We start from the raw sequence: 14,628 nt of genomic DNA on the forward strand, positions 1-14,628 counted from the left end.
GGGAGGGGCTGCCCCGGCCCTAGGCTGGCATGTTGCTGACATGGGGGACGTGATGGAAACGGGAGGCCCACACTTCACAAATGCAGGTGCCTTCTGCCCCCAGAAGCCAGGGACACCTTATAGCAGAGACAGTCTGTGAGAGAGTAGTCAGCACGCCCGCACCCATCTCCCCCCTAACCTGATGACGCCCAGAGCCGGTAGCCTTCCCCCGTGATCTCCCCGTCCACAAACTCGCCTTCGTAGTAACTCCCGTCTTTAAACAGCAGCTTGCCCTGGCCTGGGGAAAGAAATCATGATGTGAAGTCAGACGGAAGTCGGAGAAACACCCACTGCCCACGTGTGGTGGGACTGGTTTCCCCGAGGGAAGACCTGGGCTTTGAAGCTCTCAGGTCCGTGTTCGGCTCTGCCTCTGGTCCACGCCTGCTCTCTTTAAACTCACCCACATACACGTTTCTCATAAAAACGCTCTTGACACATAACTAAGACCCACTGTCTCAGCCGGGATGACAGCAGCGCCGTCCAAGTGCAGGAGGTCCCACCCTAACCTCCTCAGAGGGGACACGGCAGGCACCCGGCCTCCACCAGCACCAGGGCCGGAAGAAACGGAGTCTGTGGACACAGGGCGGCACTCAAGAAAACATTTAAAAAGGGGGAACAGGGGCACCTGGATGGCTCAGTGGGTTAAAGCCTCTGCCTTCGGCTCAGGTCATGATCCCAGGGTCCTGGGATCGAGCCCCGCATCGGGCTCTCTGCTCAGCAGGGAGCCTGCTTCCTCCTCTCTCTCTGCCTGCCTCTCTGCCTGCTTGTGATCTGTCTGTCAAATAAATAAATAAAATCTTAAAAAAAAGAAGTAAATTAAAAAAAATAAAAAGAAAAAATAAAAAGAAAAAGGGGGAACCCTGCTGTCCAGGCCAGGCTCTGGCAAGGGTCTCAGACACGAGTCTGCATGTCCGGCCCAGAGGAAGAGAAGCAGAGATTTCAGACAAAAGCAGACACAAAAAGAGCTCACATGAGAAAATGCTGAAAGACCAATGCTCTAGCAGAAAACCAGGCAGAGGACGTGAGCAGGCAGAATCCCCAAACAGACGTCACACTGTGTGCGCGTCCACACGGGAAAGTCGGGGCCCACCCCTGGGGGGGCTCCGGCTGCTCAGGCTCAGGACTTCCTTTTAATGCTGAGATTTTCCATATAAGTAGGTAATCTCTCCCTTAAAAAATTTTTTTGTTTTGTTTTAAGTTCAACTTAGGTAACGTACACCGTGGTACTAGTCCCCGGGGTAGAATTCAGGGGTTCGTCGGCTGCACACAACACCCAGGGCTCATTCTGGCAGGTGCCCTCCTCCATGCCGGTCCCCCGTTGCCCCATCCCCCCCCCCCCCCCCCCCCCCCCCCCGCAGCCCTCACTGATTCCTAGAGCTCAGCATCTCCTGTGGGTTCCCTCCCTCTCTGTTTTACTGTTATTTTATTTCACCCCCTTCCCCTACGAGTGTCTGTTTTGTTTCTTACGATCCGTGCATGCGTGAGGTCACAGGTATCTTTCTGACTTATTTCCCGTCGTGTAATACCCTCTAGTTCCTTCCCCATACTTGCAAATATCAAGATTTCGGTTTTTTTCATTTTTCATGTTTTAGACGGCTGAGCAATCGTCCTTACTACGGACCGCGTTTTCCTTCTCCGGTCCTCCGGGGCGGAGGCCGGGCTCATCCCACAGTTCGGCTACCGCGGACGCCGCCGCCTCGAGCCTGGGGCGCGGGGGCCCGGCACGTCTCCGTTTGTAGCCGCGAAATACTACGAAACTGGGCGATCTCGTACTCATCAAAATAAGCCACGAGGGCGACGTCCACTTGGGCAGAGACAGACTAGCTAACCCCAGGGAGGATGTCTAGGTTGGGGCTTCCCCTGCCCGGGGTGCTCGGAGCCCCCGGGAGGGCTGCGGGCTGCGGGCTCCTCGGGCCCCGGGCATGTGCCGCCCGGTGAGCTCTCAGCCTGCGGGGACCGGCCCTCCCGGCACCAGCGAGAGGGCCTGTGGGGCCGCGGCCGGCGGGCGCCCCGGGCTCGGGTGCGGGGCCGCGCGGCCGGGGAGGAGCCGGCCGCGCCTCCTCACCGTGCGTCCTTCCTCCCCTCCACTCGCCGTCGTAGCGGAAGAAGGGGTTCGGGTACACGTAGACGCCGCGGCCTGCAAGCGGAGGGAGGCGCACGCGTAAGGCAGGTCCCGGGCCGGCCAGTGAGCCCCGGGGGCGGGGGACCGCGCGCGTGGGGCAGGTCCCGGGGGGCCGCGGCGTGCGGAGCGGCGACGGTGGCCGGCTGAGGGGGCGGCACGGCTCCCTGCGGCCTCTCGTGCTCCCGGGACAAAATCCACACCCGCGCCCCGGGGGGACGGCGGGGTGCGCCTCCCCCAGCCCCGCGCCGCGGGCAGCGTGCGAGTCCCCGGGCTCCGGCACCCGCCGCAGGGCGGCTTGGGCTCTACCAACACGGTTCTTCCGCTCCGCGAGCTCGGAAGCCCGTCCGCCGCGGGGCCGCCGCTCCCAGGGTTGGGGCGCCGAGGCTCCCCCCGGGGCCGCCGGCTGGGCTTGGGGTCGAGAGCGCGCGGCGGCCGCCGGGACCGCGCCCGTCTCCCCCACCGCATCGCAGACGGAGACCCGGCCCCGGCCCGCCGCCGTTACCGTCCCGCGGCGGCCGCCTCGGAGGGTCCTGGAGCGGCTGGCTGCACCTCCGACTCCCGCCGCCCGCCGCCGCCATTTTGCCGCTACGGGTTCCCTTAGCAACCGTAAACTTCTCCTCCATTGGCCCGTGGGCCAAGTCCCTGGGCGATAGCAATCTCTGGAGTGGAGTTGTGCCGGCCCGGAGCCGTACACGCAACTACGCATGCGCAGCACGGAGCGCTTCCGCCATGACGTCCCTTCCGCCGAGGGGACCGCCCAGCCAACGGCCCGGGCGCCCCGCACCGGAAGCGGAAATGGTTGGAGGCTCTCGGCTCCGCCCCGACGGCCATCTTGGAGGCTCCGGAGGCGGTGCCGCACAGGACAGAGCGGAAGTGCTCGGCTGGCCTTTCCCGACCGTGCGAAGCGCCGGCGCGGCCGCCTGCCCGCGTCCTCCTTCTCGCGGCCCTCGGAGACCGCGCTCGGCCGCAGGGAGCGGCGAGGTGCCGGCGGGCGGCGGGTGTCCGGGCGGGCGGGGCGGCGGGCTGGGCCGGGCGGAGACTGGGGTCGCGGGTCCTCCCCCCAACCCCGAGGGCGCGCAAGGACCGCCCCCGCCCCCACCCGCGGGCGCGCAGGGAGGGGTCGCCTGCGCTCCTCCGGCTCCGGCGCGACGTCCGCTCCTCCCCGTCGGTCCTCCCTCGGGCCCGTGGCTCGTCCGTGGGGCTCGGGTAGGGGCGCGTCGACGCGGCGAGTGGGGTCGCTCAAGGTGATCTCCGGAGACCCTGCACAGCGCGGCCGCAAAGCCCACGTCCACGGTGCCCATGGCCGGCCGCCTTCGCCCCGAGCCTTCTCGGGGGCCCCGCTCCCTCGTGCCCTCAGAAGGGGCGGCCCGGGAGCCCCGAAGTTTCCCCGAAGATCGTTCTTCTCAGTAGGGCGGCTGGAGTCCCCGTGAGCGAGACCCAGCTCCACGGCCAGGGGCGCCGTGGTCACCGGGGCGCCGTGGTCGCGGCCAGGCGCGGGCGTCCAGGACAGTCACGCTCCGAGGCGGGAGGAGCCCTGGCCCGGGAAGGCGGTCCGGCCGAGAATGAGTGTGGCGTTTGGAAGGGCGTTTCAGCGGAGGGGACGCACCGGAGGCCGCCGGTGGCCCTGCCCTGCCCCGCCCCGCACCTGGCAGGAGCGCGGGAGGAGGAGCGAAGCGGGGCCGACCCGGATGCCTGGCCGCCGGCTCCGATGCTTAAAGTGCGGCGCTCGCGGCTGGCAGAGCGCAGACGGGTCAGGGCCCAGGACGCGGCACAGTTTTGTGCAGGGTTTCGGCCGTGACGCCGACGGTGTGTCCTGGGAGTGGTGTTATTTTGCTTCGGACCCGTGTGTACGCGGGTGCGCATGAAACAGTGGAGTCCAACAGGTGACGGCCGACTGCCCGCTGTGGGCCGGGCCTTCTCAGGGGCAGCACCTAGCCGGGGCCCAGAGGTTCCGCGGGAGGGGCGCACTGACAGGCGACGGAGGAACAGGGTGAAAGTCAGACCGACTGTGGCGCGGAGTAAAGACAGGGTGACGTGACTCCGAGTGCTGGCGGCCGGGCCTCGCCCCAGAGGCCGCTTCCCGCTGAGCAGAGGGAAGGGGCTCCCGTGTGGGCCCGTGTGGGCCCGTGCGGGCCCCTCCCCCCGCCAGGCTCAGGCTCAACAGCTGACTCCCCGGGAGAAGCCTTTGAGGAGGGCGCTGAGGTGCTGTCACCCCGGTTCGCAGGTTGGAACGAGGGGCCGCCCCGGCCGTCCTGCTCGAAAGTGGCCGGACTGGACTCTGGAGGGAGGTTGCGCTTCCTCACGTCACTGTGACCGTCTCCTTGAGACGCGGAGAGCCGCTGCCGGCGGACGGGCGTCTGCAGGGGTTCTGCGCGCCCTGCACAGAGGACGCAGGCGTCCGGCCCCAGTGCCTGCGTCCGGGGCTCGCCAGGCGCTCCCACCGTCCCCTCTGCCTCCGTTGGGGCGGGGCGTCCTGCGGGTGAACGCGGCCTGTGGGCAGGTAGGAGCAGACCTGTGCGGGTCCCCAGGACGAGGACGCCTGCTGCTCTGGCCTGCTGCCGCCCGGCTGTGGCCCGCCCGGGGCCGGCCATCCCGGGGAATGCGTTCTGGTCCAGCCCCTCCTGAAGCAGCGTTCTCTCCCCTGAGTGTGGAAACGCACCTGCTGGGGAGCTGGGCCCCGGGGCCGTGAGTCGTCAGCCCAGTCCAGTCACCCGTCTTCCTGCGTCTCGGGAGGGCAAAGGGCGTCTCCCCGTCCGCTCCTCCACGCGCCCGGTCCTCGGCCCGGCCTACGGCGCCAGCCCGCGGAGTCAGTCACACCTGGAACGTGGACGCGACGCGGGGCGGCCGCCCAGGGGGTCTCGGTCGCTCGGCTGTACTTGAAAGTTTCCGCTGGAGGCCGAGGGTCCCGTGGGCCTGCGGACTCCGTATGGGACAGAGGGTGTCCTGGCACTTACCGTGAGGGTGTGACGGGGAAGCACGGCCCGGGCGGGGGTGGGTTCACCTTGCGGCCTGTGTGATCCGGCGGCCGTGGGGCCCCTGCGGCCGCTGTGAGCCTCGCTGTCCCGTGTGCTTGGGAAGGCTCTGGGTCCGGGAGCGCCGAGGGCCGGGTGAGGAGACCGCGGCTGCCCAGCCGTACAGCGCAGGAGCCTGGGGCGTGGACGTGGAGCCGGAGTCTGCGTCTGCTTCCGGGCCCCAACCTTGCCCTGGTGCTCGTCGGGGAGGTGCTGCCCACAGGTAGTGGGGGGCAGTGCTGAGCGTTCCTGGGCGTCTTCAGCAGCACCTCCGTCGTCTGGTCTGTGCTCACACGGAGAGGCTGAGGTCTGGCACAGCAGCTCCTGACCTTGGGCCAGTGGCGTGGACTGTTTGAGACTCTCGTCCTTAGTGAGATACGGGTGATTAAGCTCCCTGGGTTATCGGGCTTCTCGTCAGCTAATTCCTCGTGGGACCCACAACAGCTTGTTGAAATAGTCAGGAGCGCGCAGCTCAGTTTCACTTGCCACCAGCGGGGGCCTGGGCCTGGGCTCCCTTGCTGGGGATCGGGTGGCGTTCGTGGAGCGGAGGGCCAGGCCTCGCGGAGGCCAGGACTCGCACAGCTGGTGCCCTGGGGAGCAGCCTGGACAGAGCCCTGGGCCTGGAGAGAGGGGTTGCTGGGGGGAACCCTAGGAATAGGCAGGAGGAGGGAGACATGGGTGCAGTGGCCTGTGGTGTGGACCAGCCCCAGGGAAAGTGTGTCCACAGGACTCCATGGTCCGCGAGGGCCGCTCCTGGGGCCCAGCGGGAGGCGCGCAGGCCGGGCCGCGCTCGCGGAAACACAAGTCCGCCCAGTGCCGCACCATTCTGGCTCTTGGCCGGGGCCCCTCCCTCTCTTTCCAAGTTTTACTTGTTTGAGCACGTGGGCGGGGGGTGGGGGGCACAGGGAGGAAGCGGATTCCCCGCTGAGTGCAGGGCCCGACGTGGGGCTCCGGCTCAGCACCCTGGTGCCACGGCCTCAGCCAGAATCCCCAGGCGGGTGCCTGACCGGCTGAGCCGCGCGGGCGGCCCCTTGCTTGTTTCTTTTCCCGGGACGGCTCACGGCGAAGGCGCCCGGAGAGAAGTAGCGAGCCGCGGAGCAGCTTGCTCGGTCGCGCGGTGAAGATCGGGCGCAGTGACAGGACCCCTGAGCGTCTTCATTAAAGTCTCTTGTCTGTCTCTCAGTTACAGAATGTCCGAAGGGGACAGTGTTGGGGACTCGGTCCACGGGAAGCCTTCCGTGCTGTACAGATTTTTCACGAGACTCGGACAGGTTGGTTTTCCAGGGTGTGTTGACGAAGTGACTGGCGGACGCGCGGACGAGTTGAACGGAGACGCCGCTGACCTCGGGACGTGTCCCCGCGGGGTGCCGGCCGCCCGCTCTCCCAGCCTCGGTTCCCACGTTCCCGCGGCTGCAGACGAGCTCGTGTCCTCTGTCCTTCCCTACAGGGCCAGACGGCGCCTGAGGCCTTGGAGGCCACCGTGCGCTCTGCCATACACCTGGGTGGTTTTTTGTCCCCAATGACCTTGAAAAACATGGAAATGCTTCTCAGCTCCTGGGTGGCGGTGGCCGCTGCCATGTGCTTACCGTCCTCTCTCCGGGCCACTGCCTCCGCGGGCCCTGGCCCCGCTCTGCGCTGACCTGCGGGCGTCCCCGTGGGCTGTGCTGAGGCCTGGCGTGGGCAGCAGTGCCTGAAGCCACGTTCAGACGCTGAATTCGGGCGTCCGATTGGGCAGTTGCGCGTACTGATGTTTTAGCTTAGAGTTTAGAAAATGCGTGTTCTTAAAGTTACAGAAGAACATTTGGAAAACTTTGTAATTATTGAAGGCCGGGTGGCGAGTGCTTTTGCCTTGACGAACAGTTGAAGTTGTTCATAAAAAATTAAGAGTTGAAAAAGTTAACTGAAAATTAAACTTAGCGCGTCTGCGAATTACACGTGCTTGCACGCATGCACGCGCCTGTGTGGGTGAAACCAAGGATTCCCTCTGGAAACGCGACGCTTTTTGCCCCCCGCGCCTGGGCGCCACACCTGCCGATGGTCCTGAGAGCGGAGGCTGGGGCTGCCCGGGGCTGCTGGGTGGGGCTGGGGCCGGCTCCGGGAGGCGCGGGACTCGCAGACTGAGCCCCGCGTAAGGTGCCCACGTGCTTCGTGTTCTCGGGGTAAAGTTAGGTGGCCCCATAGCGACCCCTCGGGCTGATGCCGTGAGAGATGGTTCTGTACTCATTCTGCTTCAGGGGTGGGCCTGTGTCAGGAATTGGGGGTCCTCGTGGTTGCTGCTTTGCGTTGCTGACATCACGTGCAAAGCCCGTGCTCCGGGAAGTGTGCTGTGAGGTCCACAGCGTGTGACCCCTGTCTTTCTAGATCTATCAGTCCTGGCTCGACAAGTCCACGCCGTACACCGCCGTGCGATGGCTGGTGACGCTGGGCCTGAGCTTCGTCTACATGATTCGCGTTTACCTGCTGCAGGTAGGTGTGGGCTGGGAGCCGAGCCCCTGCCATCTCCACGCTGTCCAGGTGTGGCCGTGGGTGGCACGTGGGTTTTCCCCTTTGTTTCTGCAGTAGGAGGGGTCCGGGTGGCAGGGCGCAGCCTGGCTGCGGTCAACTTTGAGTTGACCGTGGTTGTCGTGAGGATTGTTGTTTGAGTGGGAACTCGGTCCGTCCTCTAACGGGAAGAGTGACCCGGAGACCTCGGAGAGGGCTGCAGGTGACGTGGGGACGCAGTTGTCCTCTGAGCCATGTGTGCTGTTGCCGTGGCCGCAGGCGTGGCTCTGCGGTGTGAACCCCCTCGGCCCCCATGTCCTGTCTGTCGTTTTCAGACTTGGGAAGTTCGGAGGCAGAAGGATTTCCTCGTCCGTGTGCACAGTTTTTGGGCTTTTAGGATTGACGATGCACCGCATCCTGGGCTGACAGGCTGAACTTGACGCTTTTCCGAATGAACTGAACCCCGGGCCCGTGGTGCCGCGCCGGCGCCCCATCTCTTGGCGTCTTCTGAGGAGGGTTTTTGGCTCCGCCGTGTTGTTGTTTGTTGTTTTTGTTTTAAAAATTTTATTTTTTTGAGAGAGCCCACACACAGGGAGGGGAGTGGGAGAGGGGAAGCAGGCTCCCCGCGGAGCAGAGCGCCCGATGCGGGCCTCGATCCCAGGACCCTGAGACCATGACCTGAGCCGAAGGCAGAGGCTTAACGACTGAGCCCCCCCCCAGGCGCCCCTCTAAGTTTTTTTAACCTCATCCTTGATTTCCTGATTTTTCCGGTTCTGGATTTCTCCTGGGCAAACACCAGTAACAGCCCTGACCAGCATGTGGCGGTGTGAGGGGCCCACCACGCGCGTCAGAGCCGGCGCGTCCCAGCGGATGGCTCGGATCCCGTATGCCGGTGCGGGCAGCCACCCGTGAGGCAGGGTCTGGGCCCGGCATCCACGCCAGCGTCCTTCGGTGCCTGGTCCACACCTGCCCTGTGGGGCGGCCCGGCTCAGGCGTGTGGCTCTGAGGAAATCCTCCCGCTGCAGCTCTGTGGGGAGCTGGCGGCTTCGGGTCCGCGGGTGGCCGCGCGGCCCCTTGCGGAAGGTGGATCTTTGCCCCATGGCGTGTCCGTTGTCGCACAGTCCCTGGAGTTGGACTGTGGTCGCGCACGCTCACCGTGGCTCTTTGGCCTGGTTGCAGTCTCCGGACCGGGAGCAGGTCGCGCACGCTTTGACGCTGAGCGCAAACAAGGCCGCGCGTTCCCGGAGCGTTGGGGGCTGCTTGGGGCGGGGGCTGGGCGGCGGCTCTGACGGGGGCTCCTCTCTTGCAGGGTTGGTACATCGTGACCTACGCCTTGGGGATCTACCACCTCAATCTTTTCATAGCCTTCCTCTCTCCCAAAGTGGACCCTTCCCTGATGGAGGACTCAGGTACGGTGGAGACGTCTGCTCGGCTCTGTCCGGGGCTCGGGATCTTGTGCACTTCACAGACGGCCTCGTTTCCTCTAGAAACCTTGGACATCCGAACTTTTGAGACTGTTCTCTTGCTGTTTAAAGTGCACTTGGAACGTCGGTGATGACAGACTGGGGTGTGGGTTGAGTCCTTAAACTTGGTCATGTCGTGGGTGGGCGTTCCTGCCACCCCGGGTTGCTGAGGAGGAAGTGGAGGTCCCTTGGGTCACCGGATTGGCCAGGGTCGCGTGGCAGAGTGCGTGGGAGCAGGGTCAGGACTGTCCTTGAGTCCTATCTGTGCCCCTTGGGTAGGCCCCCTTCTTCGGGGCCCAGAGGTTTCTGTGGGCAGCGTGCTGTGCCCAGTAGTGCCCACTGGGGTTCTGACCGCACACAGTTGGGCCCCGCTGAGGGTGGGGACGCTCCCTGGTTTCCAGAGATGATGGGTTGAAAATTTCTTGGCTCAAGCTGATCCTGGCCATCCCTGGGCCAGGTAGGAGGGCCGTGTCCACACCTGCCTGTCCAGCTGGGGAAGGGTAGGTGGGGGTGGGGTACAGGCTTGGGGACTTGGTCCCTCCTGCCAGCACGTGTTGCCACTGTGGGAAAAACCCAGGTGCAGCTGCCGGCCCGTGGTTTCCTCTCTGTGACCCCAGTGCTTCCTGGGCACTCGCCGTCTTCCCCGGGCTGCTCCGATTCTGACCAGAAGCCGGTGGTTTTTCTCTGTGGAGCATTTGACGAAAACCTGACAGGAAACACAACTCCCATTTGTTGCCATTTGGGGGAATTAGACGATGATCAGGAGAGCTGCTCTGTAGGCCTGGGATTCTGTGTGTAGCTGGGGAGGGCGCCTGCCTGGGGAGGGCTGGGGCCGTCTGGCTGAATCCCGCTCAGTGTGGGGGGCTCAGCAAGTGGGGGGGCTCAGCGTGGGGGCACTGCGTGCCGGAGGGGGTAGCTGTTCTGAGTTGGACTCTCGGCAGATAAAGCTTTGTGCGTCTCTGCGTTCCTTTTCCGTCAATGTTCTCATTTTCTCCGTGTCCCTTTGTGTGCTGCGGTTGACGTGCGTCTGGAAATTGGTCTGCGTTTTAACTTTACGCAATCGTTTAGAATGTGCGCTTCTCTCACAAAAGAAATTCTCTTCTGAACCTTCTAAAGCAGTGAACTGGTTTCTAAGTCAGTTGAAGGTTTCCCGTGTTCTGTTCGGTTAAGTAACAAAAGTGTGTGTGCCGCGCGCGGCCGGCGAGTGCAGAAGCGGGAGTGACGGGAGCGGGCGGGGGAGACGCCTGCTGGGTCTCACGGAGATTCTGCCTTTCAGACGACGGCCCCTCGTTACCCACCAGACAGAACGAGGAGTTCCGGCCCTTCATCCGGAGGCTTCCAGAGTTTAAGTTTTGGTGAGTTCACCCCTGAGGGTGCTTGGGAGACACGCTTGTCCTCAGCGTGCTAATACGACTGACAACAGGGGTTTTGTTCCAGTTCGCCGGCGAAGACGTCTTCAAAGACGAGAGTTTTATTGTGTGTGTTTCGAACGTTCATCCAAAATGCGAGTCGCAGTACTTGGTGGGACGTGGAGGCGGGTCGCAGGGACCTCTGTAGGCGAGCCCAGGGCCAGGTGGCTCTTCGGAACCAGCAGAAGAGAAGCTGCTTCTGGGCGGAGGGTCCTGGGTCTGTTCAGACGTGGCCTCCGGAAGGACGCGTGCATGGGCTCTGGCCGCCCTGCTCGGACTGGCCGGCCTGTGTGCTGCTCCTCCCGCCGCCTCCCCTGCCCTCCTGCTCGGGGTGTCCGCACAGAGGCAGGGCTGGGCCCTTCTGGGGCGGACGCAGCCTTGGGGAGACCTGCTTTCACTGACGTGCTGGGGTGGGGCTCGGATGGGACTGGCTTGTCCCCCAGGCCTCCCGGAGGTGGTGACATCTGTGTGATGTTGCACGAGGTGCATGGGACAGGTGGACGGGTGACCCTGCTGTCATGCACGAAGCGTGCATGAAGGGGACCCCCACCCCATGGAGGCTGTGGCCTCGTCTGTCCTGTATTTGTTGGAGCCAAAAGCCGAAGGCCCAGGCTGCCCCACCTTTGTGTTCTTGGTGCTGGGTGTGGGACGCGGCAGCCCTCCGCAGGTCGCCCGTCGGGTGTGCAGGGCTGGACCGAGGGCCCTGCGGGCAGGGAGCTGACGGCAGGCAGGCCGGCCCTGCAGGTCACTCCGAGGAAGCTGGCCTTGCGGAGCGGGAGCGCCAAGGAGCGTTTTCAGCAGAGCTGTGAGCCCGATGGGCTCGGCGCTGAGCTGAAGGGGGCTGCCCGGGGGCCCAGGGTCTCAGCAATGCGCGGCCCAGGGGTGGGGCCTGGGAGCCACCTGGGGCTTATTCCAGGGGGCGGACGTGAGACGCCGCGTCGGCCTGCGCAGTTGCACGTTTTCACTGAACACTTCATACTCTAATTTTGGAAGGTGACGGGGGCTTTCGAGGGACTAAGGGACTGCCGTGTTGTGGTTCCACGTGGCGCCCTCTGTAGGAAACACCGCGCCACTGCTGCCCCAAGCAGGGATGCTGCCGTGGTCCGAGGTGGCCGGGCAGCTGGCCGCGCTGACCTCCTCCCCTGCTTTAAGGCACGCGGCGACCAAGGGCATCCTCGTGGCCATGGCCTGCACCTTCTTTGAGGCGTTCAACGTGCCGGTGTTCTGGCCCATCCTGGTGATGTACTTCTTCATGCTTTTCTGCATCACCATGAAGAGGCAAATAAAGGTGAGTGCGGGCACCGCCGGGGGGCGCGGGGAACCCCGCTCGGGTCTGGTCTGTCCTGGGAGCACCACGACGCCCTGGGCCATAGGGGCGTGGTGCAGCCCCTTGCTGCCAAGGTGGCCAACACAGATGTGTCCTATGGTGCCGCTCTCCCCCACAGACCGCTCCCTGGGGGCCCGGTGGGCGAGGCCCTCGGTCCTGCCATGCTGACCTCACTGGCACGTCGTCCTGGGGGCTCAGAGCCCAGGGCCCGCCAGTCAGCGTGTGTTACGCCGACATCCCTCTCAAATGGCTCCCAGGGCAGCAGCATCCCCACGCCTCTGGGGGTGTTGTAGGGGTCCCCAGCCCGGCCCGGCCCTACCCCTTCCTGCATGCAAGGGGTCATGACACCTTTCCCAGACCCTCGGGATTTCCAGTGAGCTCAGGAGGGTTTTGCTGTGTCACCGGTGGGGAGGGGACTAGAAGCTGGTTGGCACCCTGGTTTCCTTGCCCTGTGCGTGGAGAGGGTCAGGATTCAGATTTGGAGGAAACATAGTTCATGGTGAAGCCGCTCTAAAGTGAGTGTCTCTGTCCCCAGCACATGATAAAGTACCGGTACATCCCGTTCACGCACGGCAAGAGGACGTACAAGGGGAAGGATGACGCGGGCAAGACGTTCGCGAGCTAGACGCCCGGCCGGACCGCCGGGGCCCGAGGACGGTTCTGAGCCATTGTAACAATGCCTTCTTCCTGCACATAAGTAGTTGGTTTCGAGGGAGTCGAATTTTCTTTTTAAAAAGGAGCTTCAATTATTTGTAACTGAAATATCAGGTTCTTGAAGAAACTGACATTTAAACCAAATTGCATTGATTTATTTTTCAGTGACATTCAAGTGTTCAGATGGACAGAATTCTAGTAAACTGCGGGCTGGGCGGACAGTCAGGTGGGGGCGTGGGGAGGGGCGGGCGGCCTGGAACAGACCTGCGCAGAAGCAGCCGGGTTGCGCCCAGCTGCCCCCAACCCGGATGCCCTTGGCCCCGTGACCCAGCTGGAGGAGGACGCTAACCTGGTTCCTGCGTGTTGGAAGAACATTGGAAAGGCCATTTCCAGTACCTCGGGGGTTCTAATGCCAGTTTCCCAGTTTCATCTCTGGTACCAGAGACGGTTCATGTTGGTCTCTATCATAATGACTCAAAACTTTGTTCTTAATTACCGTGATTGCTTTTGAGGGCCTGGAATTACAAATATATATATTCTATTTTAATTGTTTGGAATTATTTTGACATATTTCTTTGATACCTGAAGAGTTGTTTTTGATTAATTGGAAGTTGTTCTCACGCAGTGGCCCCTTTACAGAAACGCTGGCAAGGGTAGACCCGTTTGTGGGTGTTAACATGCGGCTCCTCACGTTCTGCGGGAAAGCAGAAAACCCTGACCGCGTGTCAACTTTTTTGATGTGATAGAAACAAATACTCGTAAACGTTTTACTAAGCGACTTTTTAATTCCAACGTTATTAAAGACCGTGTCCCCGTTCTTGTGGAGTCTTTGTCTGAAACACGACAGTTTGCCGCCCGTGGGCAGGCGCTGAGCTGGGCTGGTCCCTGGGGCACAGGAGCAAGGGGCAGGCCGAGGCCGCCTCCTGGTCTCAGGCGCTGCGGACTCGTAGCTCCGCCCAGTTTCCCCTCCATCCCAGGGTCCTAGGCACTGAATGCGTTTACTGTCTGGCTTTTTGGGGCCGATTTTTGCTTATCTGAGATCGAGCTCCTCTCAATTCTAGGAGGCCGTATGAAACCTACGTACCTGATTGCATGTTTTCATCTTGGCATTTATTTATTTTTAAAGATTTCATTTATTTATTTGAAGACCGAGATCACAGCCGGCAGAGAGGCAGGAAGGGAAGCAGGTTCCCCGCTGAGCAGAGAGCCTGATCCCAGGACCCTGGGATCGTGACCTGAGCCGAAGGCAGAGGCTTAACCCACTGAGCCACCCAGATTGAAATCTTGGCATTTCAGTGAGGTCCTGAATCAGTACCTTTGATACAACACTGTGGCACCTGCAATGTTGAAACTCTGGACACTTGTTTTTCATACCGTTTTCCTGCTACATGCTCAGGCCTAAGTGATGGGAAATTGTCTGCGCTTGGTCAGGGCGTCCATAAAGGCCCTCAGGAAGTGTGGAGCCTCTCTCCTGGGGCCCCTACTCAGTGTGGCCTGTGGTCACGGGCCTGTCTCAGGTGGCCAGCCCGTAGCAGCCGAGGAGTGTGGAGCGACGCGTCCCTGGATGACCGTGTCCACTCAGATCCCGGAGTGGTCTGCACAGGCCTCTGCCAGAAGCCTGGGCCGCAGCCTCACACAGGGGATGGGACTTCCTGACCGCAGGTTCTCGTCCTTTAGGAAATGGGACCTTCTGTTCACCCTGACGACGTTCTCAATGTACCACGCTTCTGTGGAACTTGTTTCTTACGGAAGCTCATGGCAAAGTAGTCTCTGGCACAAGTTAAATACTTTGTTTAAAAGACCTGAAAATAACAAAACGGTGGCGGGAAGTAGGCTGGACACGGCAGTGACCTGGCACAAACAGCCAGCCTGCCCAGGCCTCAGGGAGAGCTCAGCTCCGAGGCGGCTGTGGGCTAGGTGTGAAGAAGGCGGAGAACCTCCCTTGCAGGCTGGCTGTGCACCCTGAGCCCGGGGCGGGCAGACCTCAGCCGAGACGGGGACTCCATCCTCTGGAGCAGCACAGACCTGACCGTGTATGAAACGGCGCGAGCCACGCGCTGCAGGTGGAGACCCGACTCCTTGGGGTCTTACGCTCCTGTGAGTGGATGTGCCCGAGCCACCA

At 62.8% G+C, this 14,628-nt stretch overlaps 2 protein-coding genes across 2 annotated transcripts in view; one reads left to right on the top strand and one right to left on the bottom strand.

Moving 5' to 3' along the window:
• Positions 1-2,739, bottom strand: part of MORN1 (MORN repeat containing 1) — a 49,022-nt gene extending 46,283 nt beyond the window's left edge. Inside the window, exons 1-3 of the mRNA XM_032863189.1 lie at positions 2,664-2,739; positions 2,105-2,176; positions 179-277 (exon numbers count right to left, since the gene is read on the bottom strand). Coding sequence (XP_032719080.1) covers positions 179-277; positions 2,105-2,176; positions 2,664-2,739 — 247 coding nt within the window. The remainder of the gene's footprint in view (positions 1-178; positions 278-2,104; positions 2,177-2,663) is intronic.
• Positions 2,740-2,988: 249 nt separating this feature from the next.
• On the top strand, positions 2,989-13,053 carry RER1 (retention in endoplasmic reticulum sorting receptor 1). The gene is made up of 7 exons (XM_032863191.1): positions 2,989-3,142; positions 6,356-6,443; positions 7,534-7,638; positions 8,963-9,062; positions 10,393-10,471; positions 11,678-11,813; positions 12,388-13,053. The coding sequence occupies exons 2-7, from the start codon at positions 6,363-6,365 to the stop codon at positions 12,475-12,477; spliced, it is 591 nt and encodes a 196-aa protein (XP_032719082.1). The 5' UTR covers positions 2,989-3,142; positions 6,356-6,362; the 3' UTR covers positions 12,478-13,053.
• Positions 13,054-14,628: the final 1,575 nt, after the last annotated feature.

Source organism: Lontra canadensis, unplaced genomic scaffold (assembly GCF_010015895.1).
Source record: "Lontra canadensis isolate GAN:19392208 unplaced genomic scaffold, GSC_riverotter_1.0 scaffold25, whole genome shotgun sequence".
Classification (NCBI taxonomy): domain Eukaryota; kingdom Metazoa; phylum Chordata; class Mammalia; order Carnivora; family Mustelidae; genus Lontra; species Lontra canadensis.